Raw genomic sequence first — 27,234 nt, 5'->3', positions numbered from 1 at the left:
ATACAAGTACCACTACTATACTAATACTACAAATACAAGTACTACTACTACTATACTACTACAAATACAAGTACTACTATACTACTACTACTACTAAACTACTACAAATATAAGTACTACTACTACAAATACTACTATGCTACTACAAATACAAGTACTACTACTACTACTACTACTACTACTACCACAAGTACTACTACTACTACCACAAGTACTACTACTACTATACTACAAATACAAGTGCTACTACTACAAATACTACTACTACTATACTACAAATACAAGTGCTACTACTACAAATACTACTACTACTATGCTAATACTACAAGTAGTACTACTACTACTACCACAAGTACTACTACTACTACTATACTACAAATACAAGTGCTATTACTACAAAAACTACTACTACACTAATACTACAAATACAAGTACTACTACTATACTACTACAAATACAAGTACTACTACAAATACAAGTACTACTACTATACTACTACAAGTACTACTACCACCACAAGTACTACTACTACTACTACTACTACTATACTACAAATACAAGTACTACTACTAATACTATACTACTACAAATACAAGTACTACTGCTACAAATACAAGTACCACTACTATACTAATACTACAAATACAACTACTACTACTACTACTATACTACTACAAATACAAGTACTACTATACTACTACTACTACTAAACTACTACAAATATAAGTACTACTACTACTACAAATACTACTATACTACTACAAATACAAGTACTACTACTACTACTACTATACTAATACTACAAATACAAGTACTACTACTATACTACTACAAATACACGTACTACTACTACTACTACTACTACTACTACTACTACCACAAGTACTACTACTACTACCACTAGTACTACTACTACTATACTACAAATACAAGTGCTACTACTACAAATACTACTACTACTATACTACTACCACAAGTAGTACTACTACTACCACAAGTACTACTACTACTACTATACTACAAATACAAGTGCTACTACTACTACTACTATACTAATACTACAAATACAAGTTCTACTGCTATACTACTACAAATACAAGTACTACTACTACTACTACTACTACTACTACCACAAGTACTACTACTACTACTACCACAAGTACTACTACTACTATACTACAAATACAAGTGCTACTACTACAAATACTACTACTACTACTATACTACAAATACAAGTGCTACTACTACAAATACTACTACTACTATGCTAATACTACAAGTAGTACTACTACTACTACCACAAGTACTACTACTACTACTATACTACAAATACAAGTGCTACTACTACAAATACTACTACTACTACTATACTAATACTACAAATACAAGTACTACTACTATACTACTACAAATACAAGTACTACTACTACTACAAATACAAGTACTACTACTATACTACTACAAGTACTACTACCACCACAAGTACTACTACTACTACTATACTACTACAAATACAAGTACTACTACTAATACTATACTACTACAAATACAAGTACTACTGCTACAAATACAAGTACCACTACTATACTAATACTACAAATACAAGTACTACTACTACTATACTACTACAAATACAAGTACTACTATACTACTACTACTACTAAACTACTACAAATATAAGTACTACTACTACTACAAATACTACTATACTACTACAAATACAAGTACTACTACTACTACAAATACAAGTACTACTACCACCACAAGTACTACTACTACTACTATACTACTACAAATGCAAGTACTACTACTAATACTATAATACTACAAATACAAGTACTACTGCTACAAATACAAGTACCACTACTATACTAATACTACAAATACAAGTACTACTACTACTATACTACTACAAATACAAGTACTACTATACTACTACTACTACTAAACTACTACAAATACAAGTAGTACTACTACAACTACAAGTAGTACTACTACTACTATACTAATACTACAAATACAAGTACTACTAATACCAGTACTACTATACTACTACAAATACAAGTAGTACTACTACAAATACAAGTAGTACTACTACAAATACAAGTACTACTACTACTACTACTACTACCACAAGTACTACTACTACTACCACAAGTACTACTACTACTATACTACAAATACAAATACTACTACTATACTACTACAAATACAAGTACTACTACTACTACAAATACAAGTACTACTACTATACTACTACAAGTACTACTACCACCACAAGTACTACTACTACTACTATATTACTACAAATACAAGTTCAACTACTAATACTATACTACTACAAATACAAGTACTACTGCTACAAATACAAGTACCACTACTATACTAATACTACAAATACAAGTACTACTACTACTACTATACTACTACAAATACAAGTACTACTATACTACTACTACTAAACTACTACAAATATAAGTACTACTACTACAAATACTACTATACTACTACAAATACAAGTACTACTACTACTACTACTATACTACTACTACAAGTACTACTACTACCACAAGTACTACTACTATACTACAAATACAAGTGCTACTACTACAAATACTACTACTACTATACTAATAATACAAGTAGTACTACTACTACTACCACAAGTACTACTACTACTACTATACTACAAATACAAGTGCTACTACTACTACTACTATACTAATACTACAAATACAAGTACTACTACTATACTACTACAAATACAAGTACTACTACTACTACTACTACTACTACCACAAGTACTACTACTACTACCACAAGTACTACTACTACTATACTACAAATACAAGTGCTACTACTACAAATACTACTACTACTATACTACAAATACAAGTGCTACTACTACAAATACTACTACTATACTACTATACTAATACTACAAATACAAGTACTACTACTATACTACTACAAATACAAGTACTACTACTACTACAAATACAAGTACTACTACTATACTACTACAAGTACTACTACCACCACAAATACTACTACTACTACTACTATATTACTACAAATACAAGTACTACTACTAATACTTTACTACTACAAATACAAGTACTACTGCTACAAATACAAGTACCACTACTATACTAATACTACAAATACAAGTACTACTACTACTATACTACTACAAATACAAGTACTACTATACTACTACTACTACTAAACTACTACAAATATAAGTACTACTACTACAAATACTACTATGCTACTACAAATACAAGTACTACTACTACTACTATACTACAAATACAAGTGCTACTACTACAAATACTACTACTACTACTACTACTATACTAATACTACAAATACAAGTACTACTACTATACTACTACAAATACAAGTACTACTACTACTACAAATACAAGTACTACTACTATACTACTACAAGTACTACTACCACCACAAGTACTACTACTACTACTATACTACTACAAATACAAGTACTACTACTAATACTATACTACTACAAATACAAGTGCTACTGCTACAAATACAAGTACCACTACTATACTAATACTACAAATACAAGTACTACTACTACTATACTACTATACTACTACTAAACTACTACAAATATAAGTACTACTACTACTACAAATACTACTATACTACTACAAATACAAGTACTACTACTATACTACTACAAGTACTACTACCACCACAAGTACTACTACTACTACTACTATACTACTACAAATACAAGTACTACTACTAATACTATACTACTACAAATACAAGTACTACTGCTACAAATACAAGTACCACTACTATACTAATACTACAAATACATGTACTACTACTACTACTATACTACTACAAATACAAGTACTACTATACTACTACTACTACTACTAAACTACTACAAATATAAGTACTACTACTACAAATACTACTATGCTACTACAAATACAAGTACTACTACTACTACTATACTACAAATACAAGTGCTACTACTACAAATACTACTACTACTATACTAATACTACAAATACAAGTACTACTACTATACTACTACAAATACAAGTACTACTACTACTACAAATACAAGTACTACTACTATACTACTACAAGTACTACTACCACCACAAGTACTACTACTACTACTACTATACTACTACAAATACAAGTACTACTACTAATACTATACTACTACAAATACAAGTACTACTGCTACAAATACAAGTACCACTACTATACTAATACTACAAATACAAGTACTACTACTACTATACTACTACAAATACAAGTACTACTATACTACTACTACTACTAAACTACTACAAATATAAGTACTACTACTACAAATACTACTATACTACTACAAATACAAGTAGTACTACTACTACTACTATACTACAAATACAAGTGCTACTACTACAAATACTACTACTACTACTATACTAATACTACAAATACAAGTACTACTACTATACTACTACAAATACAAGTACTACTACTACTACAAATACAAGTACTACTACTATACTACTACAAGTACTACTACCACCACAAGTACTACTACTACTACTATACTACTACAAATACAAGTACTACTACTAATACTATACTACTACAAATACAAGTACTACTGCTACAAATACAAGTACCACTACTATACTAATACTACAAATACAAGTACTACTACTACTATACTACTACAAATACAAGTACTACTATACTACTACTACTACTAAACTACTACAAATATAAGTACTACTACTACAAATACTACTATACTACTACAAATACAAGTACTACTACTACTACTATACTACAAATACAAGTGCTGCTACTACAAATACTACTACCACTACTATACTAATACTACAAATACAAGTACTACTACTATACTACTACAAATACAAGTACTACTACTACTACAAATACAAGTACTACTACTATACTACTACAAGTACTACTACCACCACAAGTACTACTACTACTACTATACTACTACAAATACAAGTACTACTACTACTAATACTATACTACTACAAATACAAGTACTACTGCTACAACTACAAGTACCACTACTATACTAATACTACAAATACAAGTACTACTACTACTATACTACTACAAATACAAGTACTACTATACTACTACTACTACTAAACTACTACAAATATAAGTACTACTACTACAAATACTACTATACTACTACAAATACAAGTACTACTACTCCTACTATACTCTTACTACAAGTACTACTACTACTACTATTATGGGGCGGCGTGGCGCAGTGGAAGGGTGGCCGTGCGCGACCCGAGCGTCCCTGGTTCAATCCCCACCTAGTACCAACCTCGTCATGTCCGTTGTGTCCTGAGCAAGACACTTCACCCTTGCTCCTGATGGGTGCTGGTTAGCGCAAGTACTACTACTACTATACTACAAATACAAGTGCTACTACTACAAATACTACTACTACTATACTACAAATACAAGTGCTACTACTACAAATACTACTACTACTATGCTAATACTACAAGTAGTACTACTACTACTACCACAAGTACTACTACTACTACTATACTACAAATACAAGTGCTACTACTACAAATACTACTACTACTACTACTATACTAATACTACAAATACAAGTACTACTACTATACTACTACAAATACAAGTACTACTACTACTACTACAAATACAAGTACTACTACTATACTACTACAAGTACTACTACCACCACCACAAGTACTACTACTACTACTATATTACTACAAATACAAGTACTACTACTAATACTATACTACTACAAATACAAGTACTACTGCTACAAATACAAGTACCACTACTATACTAATACTACAAATACAAGTACTACTACTACTATACTACTACAAATACAAGTACTACTATACTACTACTACTACTACTAAACTACTACAAATATAAGTACTACTACTACAAATACTACTATACTACTACAAATACAAGTAGTACTACTACTACTACTATACTACAAATACAAGTGCTACTACTACAAATACTACTACTACTACTATACTAATACTACAAATACAAGTACTACTACTATACTACTACAAATACAAGTACTACTACTACTACTACTACAAATACAAGTACTACTACTATACTACTACAAGTACTACTACCACCACAAGTACTACTACTACTACTATATTACTACAAATACAAGTACTACTACTAATACTATACTACTACAAATACAAGTACTACTGCTACAAATACAAGTACCACTACTATACTAATACTACAAATACAAGTACTACTACTACTATACTACTACAAATACAAGTACTACTATACTACTACTACTACTAAACTACTACAAATATAAGTACTACTACTACAAATACTACTATACTACTACAAATACAAGTACTACTACTACTACTACTACTATACTAATACTACAAATACAAGTACTACTACTATACTACTACAAATACAAGTACTACTACTACTACTACTACTACTACTACCACCACAAGTACTACTACTACTACCACAAGTACTACTACTACTATACTACAAATACAAGTGCTACTACTACAAATACTACTACTACTATACTACAAATACAAGTGCTACTACTACAAATACTACTACTACTATGCTAATACTACAAGTAGTACTACTACTACTACTACCACAAGTACTACTACTACTACTATACTACAAATACAAGTGCTACTACTACAAATACTACTACTACTACTACTATACTAATACTACAAATACAAGTACTACTACTATACTACTACAAATACAAGTACTACTACTACTACAAATACAAGTACTACTACTATACTACTACAAGTACTACTACCACCACAAGTACTACTACTACTATACTACTACAAATACAAGTACTACTACTAATACTATACTACTACAAATACAAGTACTACTGCTACAAATACAAGTACCACTACTATACTAATACTACAAATACAAGTACTACTACTACTATACTACTACAAATACAAGTACTACTATACTACTACTACTACTAAACTACTACAAATATAAGTACTACTACTACAAATACTACTATACTACTACAAATACAAGTACTACTACTACTACTACTACTATACTAATACTACAAATACAAGTACTACTACTATACTACTACAAATACAAGTACTACTACTACTACTACTACTACTACTACCACAAGTACTACTACTACTACCACAAGTACTACTACTACTATACTACAAATACAAGTGCTACTACTACTACAAATACTACTACTACTATACTACAAATACAAGTGCTACTACTACAAATACTACTACTACTATGCTAATACTACAAGTAGTACTACTACTACTACCACAAGTACTACTACTACTACTACTATACTACAAATACAAGTGCTACTACTACAAATACTACTACTACTACTATACTAATACTACAAATACAAGTACTACTACTATACTACTACAAATACAAGTACTACTACTATACTACTACAAGTACTACTACCACCACAAGTACTACTACTACTACTATACTACTACAAATACAAGTACTACTACTAATACTATACTACTACAAATACAAGTACTACTGCTACAAATACAAGTACCACTACTATACTAATACTACAAATACAAGTACTACTACTACTATACTACTACAAATACAAGTACTACTATACTACTACTACTACTAAACTACTACAAATATAAGTACTACTACTACAAATACTACTATACTACTACAAATACAAGTACTACTACTACTACTACTATACTAATACTACAAATACAAGTACTACTACTATACTACTACAAATACAAGTACTACTACTACTACTACTACTACTACTACCACAAGTACTACTATTACTACCACAAGTACTACTACTACTACTATACTACAAATACAAGTGCTACTACTACAAATACTACTACTACTATACTACAAATGCAAGTGCTACTACTACAAATACTACTACTACTATGCTAATACTACAAGTAGTACTACTACTACTACCACCACAAGTACTACTACTACTACTATACTACAAATACAAGTGCTACTACTACAAATACTACTACTACTACTATACTAATACTACAAATACAAGTACTACTACTACTACTACAAATACAAGTACTACTACTATACTACCACAAGTACTACTACCACCACAAGTACTACTACTACTACTATACTACTACAAATACAAGTACTACTACTAATACTATACTACTACAAATACAAGTACTACTGCTACAAATACAAGTACCACTACTATACTAATACTACAAATACAAGTACTACTACTACTATACTACTACAAATACAAGTACTACTATACTACTACTACTACTAAACTACTACAACTATAAGTACTACTACTACAAATACTACTATACTACTACAAATACAAGTACTACTACTACTACTACTACTATACTACTACTACAAGTACTACTACTACACTTCACCCTTGCTCCTGATGGGTGCTGGTTAGCGCCTTGCATGGCAGCTCCCTCCATCAGTGTGTGAATGTGTGTGTGAATGGGTAAATGTGGAAGTAGTGTCAAAGCGCTTTGAGTACCTTGAAGGTAGAAAAGCGCTATACAAGTACAACCCATTTATCATTTATTTATTCAATTGTTGCGTCGTGTGTCGTGTTGTTGTAGTATCAGCATGTTCCTGCAGGGAGCGCCATAATGCCGCCGTCGCTAAACCACGAAGAAGAAATGCACTTCCGGTCAGGTCCGGCTGCAGTCACAACAGCTGGCTACCTCAGTAGCTAACAAGCACGAATAAAATATATATATATTTGTGTAAAAAATGGATGTCAGTCAGACCAAGCAGGAACACCTTCTCGCTTTAAAAGGTATTTTATGAGCTTCGTCAAAAATATTTTCGGATAAATAAGAGTGAGAAGTACAACAGTAGCGTATTGGTGTTACTTCCTGTTGCTAGCTGCTAAGACGCTAGCATATGATTATTATTAGCACATTTTTAGTAGGATTAGTGTAACGCTGTCATCTATAGTTGCATGAAATGGTGTTAGTTAGTGACAACAGTTTTGTTTTTGTTCATCATTAGTCAATATCTAGACTTCATTTTGCCTGGTTCTTGTTTGGAACTTACTAGTAGTTCCCCATCCATTTTCCACCGCTTGTCCCTTTTGGGGCCGCGGGGGGTGCTGGAGCCTATCTCAGCTTCATTCGGGCGGAAGGCGGGGTACACCCTGGACAAGTCGCCACCTCATCGCAGGGCAAACACAGATAGACAGATAATATTCACACTCACATTCACACACTAGGGCCAATTTTAGTGTTGCCAATCAACTTATCCCCAGGTGCATGTCTTCGGAGTACCCGGAGGGAACCCACGCAGTCACGGGGAGAACATGCAAACTCCACACAGAAAGATCTTGAGCCCGGGATTGAACTCAGGACCTTCGTATTGTGAGGCAGATGCACTATTAGTTCTCATTAGCATTAATAAGTGTTAAATTGTTGTAGAATTTAGACATATCCTCCAGTTGGAATGATTGATGTAATATTTGTCACACTGAGATGACTTCAGCCCCACACTAATAAAAATGTAACGCTTTGTTTTGCAGTGATGCGACTAACCAAACCGACTCTCTTCACAAACCTGCCAGTGACATGTGAAGATCGAGACCTGCCAGGTGATACAATGTTTTATTGAAAAAAAAAAAAGCAACAGTGAAAGACATACCACAAATGTACTACAGGGTATCAGCAAGGATTGTCTATACTAAAGATGTCCGATAATATCGGCCGATAAATGCTTTAAAATGTAATATCGGAAATTATCGGTATCGGTTGCAAAAAGCAAAAATTAATTACTTTTTAAAACGCCGTTGTACGGAGCGTTACATATCCGGTAAAACACGGATATAAACCCAGTCAGCAGCCCCTCCCCTCTCCCCTCTCCCACACACAACACAGGAGTTGACGAGAGGTTTACTGGCGACGCTTGATGACCTCATCAAACCGCCGCGAGCGGAGCATCACATCAACAAGGGTGTGTTGTTGCCGGTGCTGTAGCCGTGGCTAACAATCGAGCTCGCTCGATGACTGACTAACGACACCATGTCTATGGTTTGGGATTATTTTAAAGTGTGTCTGACGGATAGAAAAACTGGAAATTTGCAATGACTGCAAAAAGTTGGTTATGCGAGGAGGTAGGGCTGGGCGATATATCGATACACGCGATATATCGCGGGTTTGTCTCTGTGCGATATAGAAAATGGCTATATCGTGAAGTGAAGTGAAATGAATCATATTTATATAGCGCTTTTTCTCTAGTGACTCAAAGCAATTTACATAGTGAAACCCAATATCTAAGTTACATTTAAACCAGTGTGGGTGGCACTGGGAGCAGGTGGGTAAAGTGCCTTGCCCAAGGACACAACGGCAGTTACTAGGATGGCGGAAGCGGGGATCAAACCTGGAACCCTCAAGTTGCTGGCACGGCCACTCTACCAACCGAGCTATACCGCCCCTATGATATCGAGTATACGTTCTTACGCAGTTGCTTTTAGCTGCGGACATTACACTACAGGCTCTCCTCGCTCTTTCCGGTCTCTCCTTCTCACAGACAGCGAACTCACCTTCTTACATACGTCACATACTGTCACGACATACATCACATACGTATATGCCCTCCCCGAGCAGAGAGTAGCAGCATGGCTAACGTTAGCTGTGATGCTAGCGGAGTGGTCCGAGCGGTAATACAAGAGAGAGAAAGTGCGACTCTGGTAACAAATACAAAAACAGCAGGGGGTCCATCGTTTGCCGGTGGTTTGGCTTCAAGTGGGAATATGTCAAACAGACAACCGTAATTTGTCAAGTGTGGGGCAAAAGCGTTGCTATAAAAAATAGCATTACTGCTGTAACAAACAGTTCAGGGTGTCCCAAATTACCAGAGTGTGTTAGGTAAGGAGGAGGAGTTTTGTCTCTCCGGAGTTGCCGTAGGGCTGTGACGTAGGGTGTGTGTGGTTGTGGAAGGAGGTGTGTGATGTTGACTCTAAAGAAGCGGTGGCTACTGAACCTGCTCTAATGTCTCCCGTTTATTATTTTATTAGATAAGTACACTGTATAGGCGAACCCAGGACACTCGGCTACACTGCTAATATGTAGCATCATTTGAAAAGTCACCCACTAGACAATGAAGAGTGCTTACTCCGCACGTCAATATCTCCGTTCGGTGCCACACGTCCACACCATCAAAATGCCGAGGCAAACATTTCCAGATCAACACCGTATGAAAAAAATAGTGATTTTTTTAGTTGTGATTTCCTTGTCTGCATGAAAGTTTAAAAGTAGCATATATTAATGCAGTATGAAAAATAATGTTTTAATATACACACATAGAATCATCATACTGCTGTGATTATATGCATCAAGTGTTCATTCAAGGCTAAGGCAAAATATTGAGATATATATCGTGTATCGCGATATGGCCTTAAAATATCGCGATATTAAAAAAAGGCCATATCGCCCAGCCCTACGAGGAGGAACCAAGACATCTTCCTTTAATACGAGCAACTTGATCTCCCACCTCTTCAAGAATCATAAGGACATACACGATGAATACAAGCGGAAGATGGATGAAAAGCAAACAGCGAAAAAAAGTAGTTCCACACAGTTGTCGCTTAAAGACTCCGCCGAGAAAAAACAAAACTACAACAAAAACCACCCCGGGGCGAAAGCCCACGTTGTGGTCGGGGACAACGCACGCAGTATGGCAAAAACTACGGTGGAGTTTGGTGTGGCTAGTCTGCCCTGCATGACACACACTTTGCAGCTTGCAGTGAACGGAGATGCCCTGTCTCAACGCAGCATTTCAGAAGCTATGGCTGACTGCTAGGCCACTTCAAGCACTCACCACTAGCTTGCAGCACATTTTTGTTACTCCTACAAATACGTTAGAGCAGGGCATATTGAGCCCAGTTTATAATTTCCTGTTATACAGTATGCCAGGCAGCCTTGCACTAAATGAGGACTATGTTATTGTTTACTTTATTACTCTAGTATACTCTGGACTGAAGCTGTGTGCCTTCATTGTTTTTGTAGCTGTTGTTTTGAGGCATGTTTAAAAAAAAAAAAAGAATATTGCACTTTCTTAGACTTTGTGAAAGTCAAAGTATAGTATTTCCCATAGTTGTAGTGGGTATCAGGATTATCTCATGGAGAGCATATCCCAAATTCCAAGCTGCTGTTTTGAGGCATGTTAAAAAAAATAATGCACTTTGTGACTTTCATAATAAATATGGCAGTGCCATGTTGGCACTTTTTTCCATAATTTGGGTTGAAGTTGTTCTCTTATTTTAGGAAAACCTTGTTACATTGTTTAATGCAGTGTTTTTCAACCTTTTTTGAGCCAAGGCACATTTTTTGCGTTGAAAAAATCCGAAAGCACATATTTCAGTTGTTTTTATTCTTCTTTGAGGGGACATTGTTGATTGTCATGTCAGAATCAGAATCAGAATCAGCTTTATTGTCATTACGCAAGGTAACGAGATTGAGGCCATTCCATACAGTGCGATGTGTGCATGCTAGAAAAACAATGTGCAAATATATAAAAATATAAAAAATGTAGAAGTGCAATGAATATGGTGTGAAATGAATATATACATGAAAAAAAAAAAAAAAAAAAAAAAAAAAATGTCATGTTCGGATGTACATTATGGATGTCGTCTTTGCTCCACAGTAAGTCTTTGCTGTCGTCCACCATTCTGTTTTTGTTTACTTTGCAGCCAGTTCAGTTTTAGTTTCGTTCTGCATAGCCTTCCCTAAGTTTCAATGCCTTTTCTTATCTCATCTGTTGCTTATTTTTGGTTTAAGCATTAGTTACCTTTTTACCTGCTTGCTGCCTCCCACTGTTTCCGACATCTACAAAGCAATTAGCTACCGGCTGCCACCTACTGATATGGAAGAGTATTACACAGTTACTCTGCCGAGCTCTAGACAGCACCGACAGAACAACACATCATTTGCAGACTATAATTACTGGTTTGCAAAAAAATATTTTCAACCCAAATAGGTGAAATGAGATAATCTCCCACGGCTATCTCACGGCACAGTGGTTGAAAAACACTGGTTTAATGCATCCAGCAGGGCACCACAAAAAAATTAGGCATAATAATGTGTTAATTCCACAACCATATATATCGGTATCGGTTGATATCGGAATCGGTAATTAAGAGTTGGACAATATTGGAATATCGGATATCGGCAAAAAATACATTATCGGACATCTCTATGTTTTAATGAAAAGAAAACAGTGAAATACATACCACAAATGTACTACAGGGTATCAGCACGGATTGTCTCTACTAAATGTGTGTTCCTCAAACTTCTCACGCCGTGTTTGGGTTCACAGGTGCCTTGTTTGGTGAGCTCATGCGGGACGACCCGTCCACGATCAAAGGCGCTGAGACGCTGATGCTGGGCGAGATGCTAACGCTACCTCAGAATTTTGGGTTGGTCTCGTCTCTCTTCAGCAATCGGCAAGTTGGGGTGCCGCTCTCAAGTTCCGTCAGACTTTTCCTCCCTCTTTCAGGAACATTTTCCTCGGTGAGACCTTCTCCAGTTACATCAGCGTGCACAACGACAGCAATCAGGTGGTCAAGGACATCCTGGTCAAGGTATTGCCGCTGCTTTCTTCCCTCCCTGTTGAACCTCTCTCTCAGCGCTTGGTGCTCCTCCTCAGGCCGACCTGCAGACCAGCTCGCAAAGACTAAACCTGTCGGCGTCCAACTCAGCCATGACCGAACTTAAACCTGAATGCTGCATCGATGACGTCATCCACCACGAAGTTAAAGAGATCGGAACACACATGTGCGTTTTTCTCCTTCCTTTATTGTTGCTGATAATTTTGAGGTAGGGATGGCCGATACGGCCTAAAATCTGTATCACGATATATGTTGCAGCCTCCTGCGAAAACAACATATATCACAATATATCATCCATCCATCCATCCATTTTCTACCGCTTGTCCCGTACAGGGTCGCGGCTGATACTGGAGCCTGTCTCATATGATATGATGATAATAGAAGATGAATAATGAATAATATGATAATAGAAGCATTTCAAAATGAGTTACATCCATCCATCCATCCATCTTCTTACGCTTATCCGAGGTTGGGTCGCGGTGGCAGCAGCCTAAGCAGTGTAGCCCAGACTTCCCTCTCCCCAGCCACTTCGTCCAGCTCTTCCCGGGGGATCCCGAGGCTTTCCCAGGCCAGCCGGGAGACATACTCTTCCCAACGTGTCCTGGGTCTTCCCCGTGGCCTCCGACCGGTCGGACGTGCCCTAAACACCTCCCGAGGGAGGCGATCGGGTGGCATCCTGACCAGATGCCCGAACCACCTCATCTGGCTCCTCTCGATGTGGAGGAGCAGCGGCTTTACTTTGAGCTCCCCTCGGGTGACAGAGCTTCTCACCCTATCTCTAAGGGAGAGCCCTGCCACCCGGCGGAGGAAACTCATTTCTGCCGCTTGTACCCGTGATCTTGTCCTTTCGGTCATAACCCAAAGCTCATGACCATAGGTGAGGATGGGAACGTAGATCGACCGGTAAATTGAGAGCTTTACCTTCCGGCTCGGCTCCTTCTTCACCACAACGGATCAATACAGCGTCCGCATTACTGAAGACGCCGCACCAATCCGCCTGTCGATCTCACGATCCACTCTTCCCTCACTCGTGAACAAGACTCCGAGGTACTTGAACTCCTCCACTTGGGGCAGGGTCTCCTCCGCAACCCGGAGATGGCACTCCACCCTTTTCCGGGCGAGAACCATGAACTCGGACTTGGAGGTGCTGAGTTACAAATGAGTTACAAAGGCTGTAAAATATTGTATCAATTCCAGTTGTATTGTTTTCTTAAAATGATATTAATTTACTTTCTAATTTACTGTTAATATCTGGTTACTTTCTCGTAGGGATGCAAGTTTACCTACCGTACCAGGATTTTGATAGTCGACCACCATTAGTTGACAAGTCGAATTATAAAGTGTACAGCTATTTAATGGTTACATTTTTTTTCATCGACTTTTAAATGCAGCTTAAAGGGGAACGGCACTTTTGGGGGAATTTTGCCTATCGTTCACAATCCTTACAGTATAAGAGACAACAAGACAAAAGGTTTAAATATAAAAAACGGCTCGTTCTTGTTGGCTGTTATCTTTCTGTACCCTGTATAACAACCAAACTGTAGCGACATTTTCATTGTTAGAGTGAACACTGAGGAACTCTTTTTCTAGCGTTGTAACACATCGGCGTGCTCCGGTATTAGCCGTAGAAACTAACTACGGCAAGAAATAAGTTTGCTTCTACGTCAGCACAAAACGCGTTTGAGTTTGTAATGTACAACACTGCAATACAACACCAATCTGTACTGAGTGAAAAACATGAACAATCATATTACAATATCTGTAAAGTATTATTTCATGTTTTGTTTGTACAGAGCTAGCCAGAAAGCGTATGTACTGTAGTTGTAATAACACGCATGACGTGCTGCGTGTATCATGATCAATATTAAGTGTGACTCACTCGATGGACAGTTGTCTTTTTAGTCCAGCTGGCCAAGGACGTTTTTTCCAGTTATAACAGGTAAGCACTCCATTTATGTCGAAATAGCTTGTCTTGAAGTTTCACATTTTGCAGCTTTGATTCACTTTCAACTCACTCTATCGGATTTTGTTTTCTCCAACATCTCACTCTTCCTTTGTGCTTGCTTCTAGAAGCAGTAGTTCATCCTCCGTATATTCAGGTTAAAACAGATAAGGTTGTGAATCCTCATTTGTCCAAAAATAGTCGTCTTCGTTGTTTGTTACCAAATGTGCCATGATGAGAACACACCCGTGTGTTTGTATCCGGAAAGGGTTGTTGACAGAAGTTTCGAAGACCAAAATACGGTAAATATTGTACATATTACATATGGTTATGATCGTGTCTGTTACTACATTATACTGTATATATACTTGCACTGTGTATATAAAACATTGATGTCGGGTTTTGTAGTTGTTTTAGAGGGCTTTGAAGGCTACTACGGTGACTACCATTAAACTTAGACTTAGACTTCCTTTTTATTGTCATTCATATTTGAACTTTACAGTACAGATAAGAACGAAATTTCGTTGCATTAGCTCATGGTAGTGCAGGATAAAAGAGCAATAAGGTGCAGATATAAATACATAGATTACTGTACAGATAAATATATTGCACTTTTGCATATGCATCCAGGTTTATGGATTTATGTTATATTGTCTTTATATTCCAGCGAGTCACCGATTCTGTTCATAACTTTTATGGACAGAATTTCTAGGCGCAGTCAAGGCGTTGAGGGGATCCGGTTTGGTGGCTGCAGGATTAGGTCTCTGCTTTTTGCAGATGATTTGGTCCTGATGGCTTCATCTGGCCAGGATCTTCAGCTCTCACTGGATCGGTTCGCAGCTGAGTGTGAAGCGACTGGGATGAGAATCAGCACCTCCAAGTCCGAGTCCATGGTTCTCGCCCGGAAAAGGGTGGAGTGCCATCTCCGGGTTGGGGAGGAGATCTTGCCCCAAGTGGAGGAGTTCAAGTACCTCGAAGTCTTGTTCACGAGTGAGGGAAGAGTGGATCGTGAGATCGACAGGCGGATCGGTGCGGCGTCTTCAGTAATGCGGACGCTGTATCGATCCGTTGTGGTGAAGAAGGAGCTGAGCCGGAAGGCAAAGCTCTCAATTTACCGGTCGATCTACGTTCCCATCCTCACCTATGGTCATGAGCTTTGGGTTATGACCGAAAGGACAAGATCACGGGTACAAGCGGCCGAAATGAGTTTCCTGCGCCGGGTGGCGGGGCTCTCCCTTAGAGATAGGGTGAGAAGCTCTGTCATCCGGGGGGAGCTCAAAGTAAAGCCGCTGCTCCTCCGCATCGAGAGGAGCCAGATGAGGTGGTTCGGGCATCTGGTCAGGATGCCACCCGAGCGCCTCCCTAAGGAGGTGTTTAGGGCATGTCCGACCGGTAGGAGGCCACGAGGAAGACCCAGGACACGTTGGGAAGACTATGTCTCCCGGCTGGCCTGGGAACGCCTCGGGATCCCCCGGGAGGAGCTGGACGAAGTGGCTGGGGAGAGGGAAGTCTGGGCTTCCCTGCTTAGGCTGCTGCCCCCGCGACCCGACCTCGGATAAGCGGAAGAAGATGGATGGATGGATGGATTCCAGCGAGTTAATCCAATTTTGGGGGGAATTGAGGGGATTATATTGATCCGTTCAAGAGTCTTACGGCCTGAGGGAAGAAGCTGTTACAGAACCTGGAGGTTCTGCTTCGGAGGCTGCGGAACCTCTTTCTAGAGTCCAGCATAGCCGCATCTTTCAAGCGTTTTTTTTATAATCTTTAATATAAAATTAAAAAAGACGTGTTATTGGCTCTCATAATGATTGTGAACAAAAAGCAACATTCCACAAAAAGTTCCGTTCCCCTCTAGGTTATTTTAGGCATTTGTTTACGAACAACAAAGATGACTAATTAATTCATAAACATTTATTTATACTGTATTTGTGCTGCTCATTCAGCTGTTACAAAAATGTAAATGACTAATAAAATATTGTACATTTGAAAGAAAGAAAAGGCAAAGTGCTAAAAAATTATTAACCATGTTTATGTAGCTGAGATAGGCTCCAACGCCCCCCGCGACCCCGAAGGGACTAAGCGGTTGAAAATGGATGGATAGATGGATGGGTTTATGTATCCCTTCGGGTACTCCGGCTTCCTCCCACCACCAAAAACATGCACCTGGGGATAGGTTGATTGGCAACACTAAATCGGCCCTAGTGTGTGAATGTGAGTGTGAATGTTGTCTGTCTATCTGTGTTGGCCCTGTGATGAGGGGGCGATTGTCCAGGGTGTACACCGCCTTCCGCCCGAATGCAGCTGTGATAGGCTCCAGCATCCCCGCGACCCCAAAAGGGACAAGCGGTACAAAATGGATGGGTGGATGGATGTATTTAAAATAGCAGCAATAAAAACAAACAAGTAAACTCCAAATCTAACTTCCTCAAAAAGAAAACAAGCATTTTAGGATGATGTGGTTAAAAAGCTGCACACTGGTATATTATTGATTATTGATTAACTCCTGGCAGTTTTGGCACTCTCGCAGATGCAATTTACTGTATAGAATTGTATCATTGATTAATTCTTAACAAGTTAGCTATCTTTTAGATTGTATGTTTAAACTTATGTTACCACCGCTGTGTGTCTGTGCGCGCGCAATTAGTGTTTGTTATCGTGCCTTTTTTTTAATTGCATTGCAAATTGACGCTGCTTTAAAAGGTACTTGAATTAATGGAAACTAAGTTTACCGGTAGCTGTTTGACTTTGGATAAAATGATAGTTATTTTTCACACAGCTTTGTCTCAAACTTGTTCGCTAGCTTGCAAGGTACAAGTTAACACTGTTACCAAGGTTGAGTCCGCAGCCTCCCTCCCGACGTCCACATCATGCCTCTGCTTGGGGGGGTATTTTTTAATTTATTTTTTTGTCATAAAGAAATACAATCATGTGTGCTTACGGACTGTATCCCTGCAGACTGCATTGATCTGTATTGATATATAATGTAGGAACCAGAAATATTGGTAACAGAAAGAGAGCTTGGGGGGGGGGGGGGGGGGGGTATATTGTAGCGTCCCAGAAAAGTTAGTGCTGCAAGGGGTTCTGGGTATTTGTTCTGTTGTGTTTATGTTGTGTTACGGTGCGGATGTTCTCCCAAAATGTGTTTGTCATTCTTGTTTGGTGTGGGTTCACATTGTGGCGCATATTTGTAACAGTGTTAAAGTTGTTTATACGGCCACCCTCAGTGTGACCTGTATGGCTGTTGACCAAGTATGCGTGGCATTCACTTGTGTGTGTGAAAAACCGTAGATATTATGTGACTGGGCTGGCACGCAAAGGCAGTGCCTTTAAGGTTTATTGGCGCTATGTACTTCTCCCTACGTCGGTGTACACAGCGGCGTTTTAAAAAGTCATAAATTTTACTTTTACGTTTACGATACCGATAATTTCCGATATTACATTTTAAAGTTTATCGGCCGATAATATCGGCAGTCCGATATTATCAGACATCTCTATATTTTATGTATCGCCCAGTCCTACCTTCTACAGTGCGAAGTGTGGCATGTTTAGCTATTCCTCGTCCTCCAGTGATAATGAAACAGTTTATTTGCTGCAATGAAGGCGAGGATTGCTGACTTAGCGAGAATGCTACATTACGTTGAGGACGCGTTTGTTCGCTTGTTGGTGTCAAGTTTGCAGGACACAGCTGGAATGTGTCATCAACATGCATTATCACGATATGACCATATCGTGATATGGTCATATATCCATTGTATTTGACCATTGTAACCATTGTATTTGACCAATCAATAAAGTACTATCTATCTATCTATCTATCTATCTAGTATTAAAAACTCCATCATCGACCAAATTTATATCGTCTATATTGCGCGACCCGAGTCTGAGTGCCCCCGAGAGGGCCGCTAAAAATATGTTTCTCAGCTGTGGTCCGAATGGGCCGCTGCGGTACTCAGTTGTAATATACTTTTCCACCACTTGCGGCAGTAATGACAACATCAAACAGAAGTCTGGAGCTAAGTCATAGAGGAGTTTCTTAAGTGGCAAAAATTATAACTAAAATGGTGAAGCTTTATTTTCATTTTTTTAATTATTGAAAGGTTATTCAAGAAACATAAATAATCTTATTATCTATTATTATTTTAGTTGGAATTTATTTATTTTAGCACTGCGTAATTGAGTGTAAATCATTTTTTATTAGGTTTTTTTTTAGTCCCTTTTTTGCAGTATATATGATTCGTATTTATATTTTTGTAATCAGCTTGACCTTAAACCTTGATAATAATCTTTGTGATTAACACATGCTTTCTGACCATTTGACTTCAGTGTGGGTATGAGAACAGCCAGATGTGCTGTGGGATGCATTGTGGTTATCCACGACCATGCCTTTATGTTTTTTTATGGTGTCACTCTGCGTTCTATAACATTGTGCATGTCCACTAATGTCTTTTTGCAGCCTGGTTTGCGCCGTCAGCTACACCACACAGTTCGGGGAGAAGCTCTACTTTCGCAAGTTCTTCAAATTCCAGGTGAGGGCGGAGCTTAGTGTTGTCATTAGAGGAGACGTGAGACATGTCACAGCAGACTGGACGTTGAGCTGGCTTTCACTTGTTTGTTATGGTGGCTGGGGAGCAATGGAGACGTTCAGCTTGCACTCTATCTTCAATCAGGTCCTGAAGCCGCTGGACGTAAAGACAAAGTTCTACAACGCAGAGGTAGGTTAGCGCGTCATCATGTTTGTCAGTAGATAGCTTCTAAGAACGGTCTCCACCCGGGGAACCCTGCACCTCCATGTTGATGGGCCAAAGTGGAGATGCAAGGTTCTTCTGGTCGAGGACCTTCAGTAGAGCATTCATGGTCATCATCTTTGGCATGTGTTCATTTTGTCTTTTATTTTCTCCATTAGAGTGACCTCAGTTCTGTGGTAATGCTCCCATGTTCTCATCGCTTCTTCTCTGCACAAACGACAACAGTGGAAGTGTTTGTAGCATTAGCATGATTAGCATTCAAATGTTCCAACATATTAAGCGACATGTTTGTCTTTGACGTCAACCTTCCACTGTTGTTGTTTTGTCCTTCCTGCCGACACGCCTTCTCGCCTCCTCCCGCACTGGCCTGCTTGTGTGTGTGTGTGTTTATTTGATTTGATTCACAAGTAGGGATGGGTACCGTTCACATTTGAACCGATACGATACCGATTTTTGTGTTAATAAATATTAATAATTTTTGATAATATCTAATTTTTTATTGCAACATTTAATAATGCGCTAATTATGATGTCCAGTTGTTATATCTTGTTTTATCATTACATTCCTGAGTCTCATTTGACAATATGACAATTGCAGACGTTAGATGGCATTAGGAGTCAGTTCAGTCTTTGCTGTCTGTTGCCGCGCCCTACAAAGTGTTAATACTGGAAGTATTGTACTAATTGCGCACCAGCTGTTTGATTGTAACGTGCATCCTAGTTGTAGTTTTCATTAACAAATTTAAAGGTGTTGAAATCGCGAATGCTAATCAGTAGCATCTCAGTAGCAAAGCCAATGCACAGTATATTAGCATCAAGCTAGCGCATTTGTGGAAAAGTGAAGCCTTACTTAACTTACTTTGGAACCTTTTTTGAGTCAATTCTTTGTTGGCATTGAAAATTGCAATATTACCTAGAGGTAGTTTGGCTGAGTCCGCTCTCAGTGCCGCTGGGGGGATTGCCGAAATGCAAAGTCGGCAAACGGGTGTGGCGTCACGCGCAACCAAAGTACCGAAACATGGCACAGTGGGATTTTATATGAATCGGTGCCCGGTGGAACCGGCGGGATTCGGTCGGTGCCAAAAAAGTACCAGATTCGGTACCCATTCCTATTCACAAGACAATTAAAAATTGTGTGGTTAAGATTTCAATCACAGTCATCATGTTATGAACCAATTAAGAAACAATGAAGGGGTAGGGCCTGGCTGGCTGCGCATGGTGGTCTATTTGGATCTGTTGAATGGCGGCATGAACTAATCTGGGCTGCTTTCGCTCAGCGTCAACTCAAATTTTAGTTGACCACAAAGAACCCCAAAGACCACCAGAAAGGAGTGGGACATCTGACTTGTGTTGCCAGGGGCTGCTTGATCTTCTTCATCACCTCACTCATTTTAACCTCCCACGCCCAAACTTGACCAGCTTATACATACTGACCACTAATTTGAATATCTTTCCTAAAAAAAGTCCTATTCCCCACAGCTACAGTCGTGGTCAAAAGTTTACATACACTTGTGAAGGACATAATGTCATGGCTGTCATGAGTTTCCAATAATTTCTACAACTCTTATTTTTTTGTGATAGAGTGATTGGAGCACATACGTGTTGGTCACAAAAAACATTCATGAAGTTTGGTTCTTTTATGAATTTAATATGGGTCTACTGAAAATGTGAGCAAATCTAATGTCAAAAGTATACATACAGCAATGTCAAGCATGGTGGTGGTAGTATTATGCTCTGGGCCTATTTTGCTGCCAATGGAACTGGTGCTTTACAGAGAGTAAATGGGACAATGACAAAGGAGGATTACCTCCAAATTCTTCAGGACAACCTAAAATCATCAGCCCAGAGGTTGGGTCTTGGGCGCAGTTGGATGTTCCAACAAGACAATGACCACAAACACATGTCAAAAGTGGTCAAGGAATGGCTAAATCAGGCTAGAATTAAGGTTTTAGAATGGCCTTCCCAAAGTCCTGACTTAAATGTGTGGACAATGCTGAAGAAACAAGTCAATGTCAGAAAACCAACAAATTTAGCTGCACTGCACCTGTTTTGTCAAGAGGAGTGGTCAAAAAATCAACCAGAAGCTTGCCAGAAGCTTGTGGATGGCTACCAAAAGCGCCTTATTGCAGTGAAACTTGCCAAGGGACATGTAAGCAAATATTAACATTGCTGTATGTATACTTTTGACCCAGCAGATTTGCTCACATTTTCAGTAGACCCATAATAAATTCATAAAAGAAGCAAACTTCATGAATGTTTTTTGTGACCAACAAGTATGTGCTCCTATCAATCTATCACAAAAAAATAAGAGTTGTAGAAGTTCTTGGAAACTCAAGACAGCCATGACATTATGTTCTTTACAAGTGTATGTAAACTTTTGACCATGACTGTACATATATTTGTGTGTGTATATATACATAATAACTACAACATAAGGACATATACCTTTTATTTGGCGCTATAAGATCAAAATTTGGGGCGTCTTGATGCAACTTTTTTACTCCTTATACCATACCAATATTGGAGCCTTGAGTGTTGGCCGATACTGATATTATTCTGACACGATATCAGCACAAATCATACAAGCTTGTATTATTTTGCAGTGTGTATGTTAGAAAAGACTTAATCAAGTGGAATTACTCGGAGAAAAATTGTAGGTATGGCAGATTTATGCTTTTGAAGTAGATCACAAGTTTTTCGTTGTCCTAATAAGTAATTTAAATAATAGGAGAGAAAAACGAGAATTGTAGGTATGAAAATCACTTACTTATTATCCATTGGATTGGAGGTGGCAACACTTCCCGCGACCCCGAGAGGGACAAGCAGTATAAAATTGATGGATGGACTTGCTGTTTAACAGAGGCACTGCCTATAGGAAACAATACTACATCATGCCACAAGAGGGCACAACTGATACCACGATCTGTAGAGAGAGTATCAATCAATCAATGTTTATTTATATAGCCCTAAATCACAAGTGTCTCAAAGGGCTGCACAAGCCACAACGACATCCTCGGTACAGAGCCCACATAGACATGGACCATAGACATCGTATAAGTAGACGCCGCATAGACCGCTACTGCCTACTGGCGCTGACGAGACACAGGGCCGCCATCTTGGAGTGGTGATCCGCTCCACTCAGTGCAATTCATTTGGCAGGAGCAATGAACTGTCAGCGCATTTAATTAATCTTACCTCACTGAATACCACTGATTTTCATGTGTTTTTTGTCATACGTGTAGCTATGATAAAGGACACATGTTTTGGCGTGTTTGATTATTCATAGTTTGCTTAACAGTACCGTAATTGAATATTCTTATATGCTATAAGTGACCAGACGTCCGAGATCAAAACTGGGAATATAATCCCAGAGAAGGGGGAAAACGGTCAGCTATTTTGAAGTTGAAGAAACAATATGATTAGGTTATATATATACATGCGTATATCCTACATAAACAATGTGTGACTACATTAGATATCTATATATCTTAGGGACCTATAGGCTGTATCTCTGTTGCTGCAGCAGCAGAGAGTTTATTCTGTCTTGACACTTTGTATTGATATTTTGTATTACATTCTTCCCTTAAATGATAATGTTTACAGTGATTGTTTTATATGTATTTTTTATGTATGTCGCTTTGGATAAAAGCGTCTGCCAAATACTTAAACATAAACATATATAAACACCTGAAAGTCTTTATATCAGCTAAAACCACCAATCTGTTTCACTGGATTCAGAATAAAACTAAATTCTGTATTCAAGTATGACATTTTTAAATGTAAATAATTTCATTGACAAGCAATTCTATTATGGTCATACTCTTGTTTGCTAGCGGCTACGATTTCAGTACTATTGAAGATCTTTGCTCCTTCTCAACTCTGTGGTAATATTCTTTTCACAAAATACAACCAATAGTACGTCAATGTTGAATCTTACTTGTGAAAAGTAATCCCCCGATTCCTATTTTCAACATTCCGCTCATTTGAGCAGGAAAACGCTGAACACCAGCCCGGCATCTTTGTTTTCTACCTGTCAACTGTCAGTTTAGGCTGCTCTCCGGCTCCTCATCACCACTTCAAGATGGCGGCCGAATTTCTCGTGTCACAGCAGCCAATGCTGCGTCTACTTATAAGATGTATATTGTATGGACAACTCGTTTCAGAGTTGGTCCCAACCATGGCGCCCTGTAGTCACGTGAGGGTTTTTTGACCAATCACAGAGCGTATGGCCGGACAATCTCTTAAATGATTGGTCAAAAGCCCCTCAGGTGACGACAGGGCGCCATGTTAGGGACCAACTCTCAATACCAGAACACATCTGTAAAGCCGTCTGCTTAAAAAAAGAGGACAAAGTAAGTTCTTAATTTAATACGTCCTTTTTGTAAACAAGCAATTCCTTACCCCCAAGAGATACTAATTACGGTATTAACATTGCTTCAAATAACGCGAGTGTAGTTCATCTTCACCAGGATAAATTGACGAGTGTCTGTTTTAAATACAAAATTGTGCGAAGTCAAGTAGAGATGTCCGATAATATCGGACTGCCGATATTATCGGCCGATAAATGCTTTTGAATGTAATATCGGAAATTATCAGTATCGGTTTCAAAAAGTAAAATGTATGACTTTTTAAAACGCCGCTGTACGGAGTGGTACACGGACGTAGGGAGAAGTACAGAGCGCCAATAAACCTTAAAGGCACTGCCTTTGCGTGCCGGCCCAGTAACATAATATCTACGGGTTCACACACACAAGTGAATGCCATATGGTCAACAGCCATACAGGCTGAGGGTGGCCGTATAAACAACTTTAACACTGTTACAAATATGCGCCACACTGTGAACCCACACCAAAAAAGAATGACAAACACATTTCGGGAGAACATTCGCACTGTAACACAACAGAACAAATACCCAGAACCCCTTGCAGCACTAACTCTTCTGGGACGCTACAATATACACCCCCCGCTACCTCCTACCCCCCAACCCCGCCTAACCTCAACCACCTCATGCTCTCTCAGGGAGAGCATGTCCCAAATTCCAAGCTGCTGTTTTGAGGCATGTTAAAAAAAAATAAAGCACTTTGTGACTTCAATAATAAATATGGCAGTGCCATGTTGGCACTTTTTTCCATAACTTGAGTTGATTTATTTTGGAAAACCTTGTTACATTGTTTAATGCATCCAGCGGGGCATCACAACAAAATTAGGCATAATAATGTGTTAATTCCACAACTGTATATATCGGTATCGGTTGATATCGGAATCGGTAATTAAGAGTTGGACAATATCGGATATCGGCAAAAAAGCCATTATTGGACATCTCTAGAGTCAAGCTTTGGGCGTGCGAGGGTTAAACATCCTAACCCGCCTCCTGCCAGCACGTTGACCCCCTCCCCCCTCTGAGGTGACTTGTTGTCACGGCAGACAGACGAGGTGTTCCTGGAGGCTCAGATCCAGAACATCACCACATCCCCCATGTTCATGGAGAAGGTGTCCCTGGAACCTTCCATGATGTACAACGTGAGCGAGCTCAACACGGTCACCCTCCAAGACCAAGGGTACGTGTGTCTTGACGTGAGACGCCGCGCGGGGTCAAAGGTCGACCTGACCCCTTCTCGTCCTACCAGGGTGTCGACGTTTGGGAAGATGTCCTACCTGCAGCCCATGGACACGCGGCAGTACCTCTACTGCCTGAAGCCCAAGCCCGAGTACGCCGAGAAGGCCGGCGTCATCAAGGGCGTGACGGTGATCGGGAAGCTGGACATCGTGTGGAAGACCAACCTGGGGGAGAGAGGACGGCTGCAGACCAGCCAGCTGCAGAGAATGGTGCTGTCAGCATGCCTGTTCGCTAATTGTCACTAGAATAACACATGTCGTACGGTCTCCCAGGCTCCAGGCTACGGAGACATCCGACTGTCCATGGAGACCATTCCTGACACGGTCAACCTGGAAGAACCATTCGACATCAGCTGTAAAATCACAAACTGCAGGTCAGTGAGTGCCTCCTGGCCGCCATCTCTGCTCCTTTGATTGATTGAGACTTTTATTAGTAGATTGCACAGTGCAGTACATATTCCGTACAATTGACCACTAAATGGTAACACCCGAATAAGTTTTTCAACCTGTTTAAGTCGGGGTCCACGTTAATCAATCATGGTATAAATATATACTATCAGCATAATACAGGCATCACAGAAGTTAATCATCAGAGTATATACATTGAATTATTTACATTATTTACAATCCGGGGGGTGGGATGTGGAGGGGGTTGGGGCGGGGGCAGGTGGTTAGGTTTGGTTGATATCAGCACTTCAGTCATCAACAATTATATCATCTGAGAAATGGACATTGAAACAGTGTAGGTCTGACTTGGTAGGATATGTACAGCGAGCAGTGAACATAGTGAGCTCAGAAAGCATAAGAACAAGTATATACATTTGATTAATTACAATCCGGGGAGGGAGGGGGGAGGGTGTTAGTCTAGGGTTGTAGTTGCCTGGAGGTGTTCTTTTAGTGCGGTTTTGAAGGAGGATAGAGATGCACTTTCTTTTACACCTGTTGGGAGTGCATTCCATATTGATGTGGCATAGAAGGAGAATGAGTTAAGACCTTTGTTACAAACCCCGTTTCCATATGAGTTGGGAAATTGTGTTGGATGTAAATATAAACGGAATACAATGATTTGCAAATCCTTTTCAACCCATATTCAATTGAATGCACTACAAAGACAAGATATTTGATGTTCAAAGTCATAAACTTTATTTTTTTTTGCAAATAATAATCAACTTAGAATTTCATGGCTGC

General features: G+C 38.8%; 1 protein-coding gene across 4 annotated transcripts in view; it reads left to right on the top strand.

Moving 5' to 3' along the window:
• The first annotated feature begins 8,771 nt into the window (after window positions 1–8,771).
• The window catches only part of trappc13 (trafficking protein particle complex subunit 13), a 27,991-nt gene continuing 9,528 nt past the window's right edge, over window positions 8,772–27,234 (top strand). For 2 of the 4 annotated variants that reach the window (XM_061932043.1, XM_061932045.1), the window contains exons 1-11: window positions 8,772–8,923; window positions 9,662–9,730; window positions 13,453–13,552; window positions 13,633–13,717; window positions 13,783–13,910; window positions 20,140–20,212; window positions 20,354–20,398; window positions 20,590–20,607; window positions 25,855–25,988; window positions 26,058–26,256; window positions 26,320–26,420. In XM_061932043.1, the coding sequence (XP_061788027.1) occupies window positions 8,878–8,923; window positions 9,662–9,730; window positions 13,453–13,552; window positions 13,633–13,717; window positions 13,783–13,910; window positions 20,140–20,212; window positions 20,354–20,398; window positions 20,590–20,607; window positions 25,855–25,988; window positions 26,058–26,256; window positions 26,320–26,420 (998 nt within the window). In that variant the 5' untranslated portion in view covers window positions 8,772–8,877. The remainder of the gene's footprint in view (window positions 8,924–9,661; window positions 9,731–13,452; window positions 13,553–13,632; window positions 13,718–13,782; window positions 13,911–20,139; window positions 20,213–20,353; window positions 20,399–20,589; window positions 20,608–25,854; window positions 25,989–26,057; window positions 26,257–26,319; window positions 26,421–27,234) is intronic. The other 2 variants (XM_061932044.1, XM_061932046.1) reach the window with 1 other exon arrangement.

The sequence above is a fragment of the Nerophis lumbriciformis genome, linkage group LG39 (genome assembly GCF_033978685.3).
Source record: "Nerophis lumbriciformis linkage group LG39, RoL_Nlum_v2.1, whole genome shotgun sequence".
NCBI classification, from domain to species: Eukaryota; Metazoa; Chordata; class Actinopteri; order Syngnathiformes; family Syngnathidae; genus Nerophis; species Nerophis lumbriciformis.
This window is presented reverse-complemented; position numbering and strand designations above follow the sequence as displayed.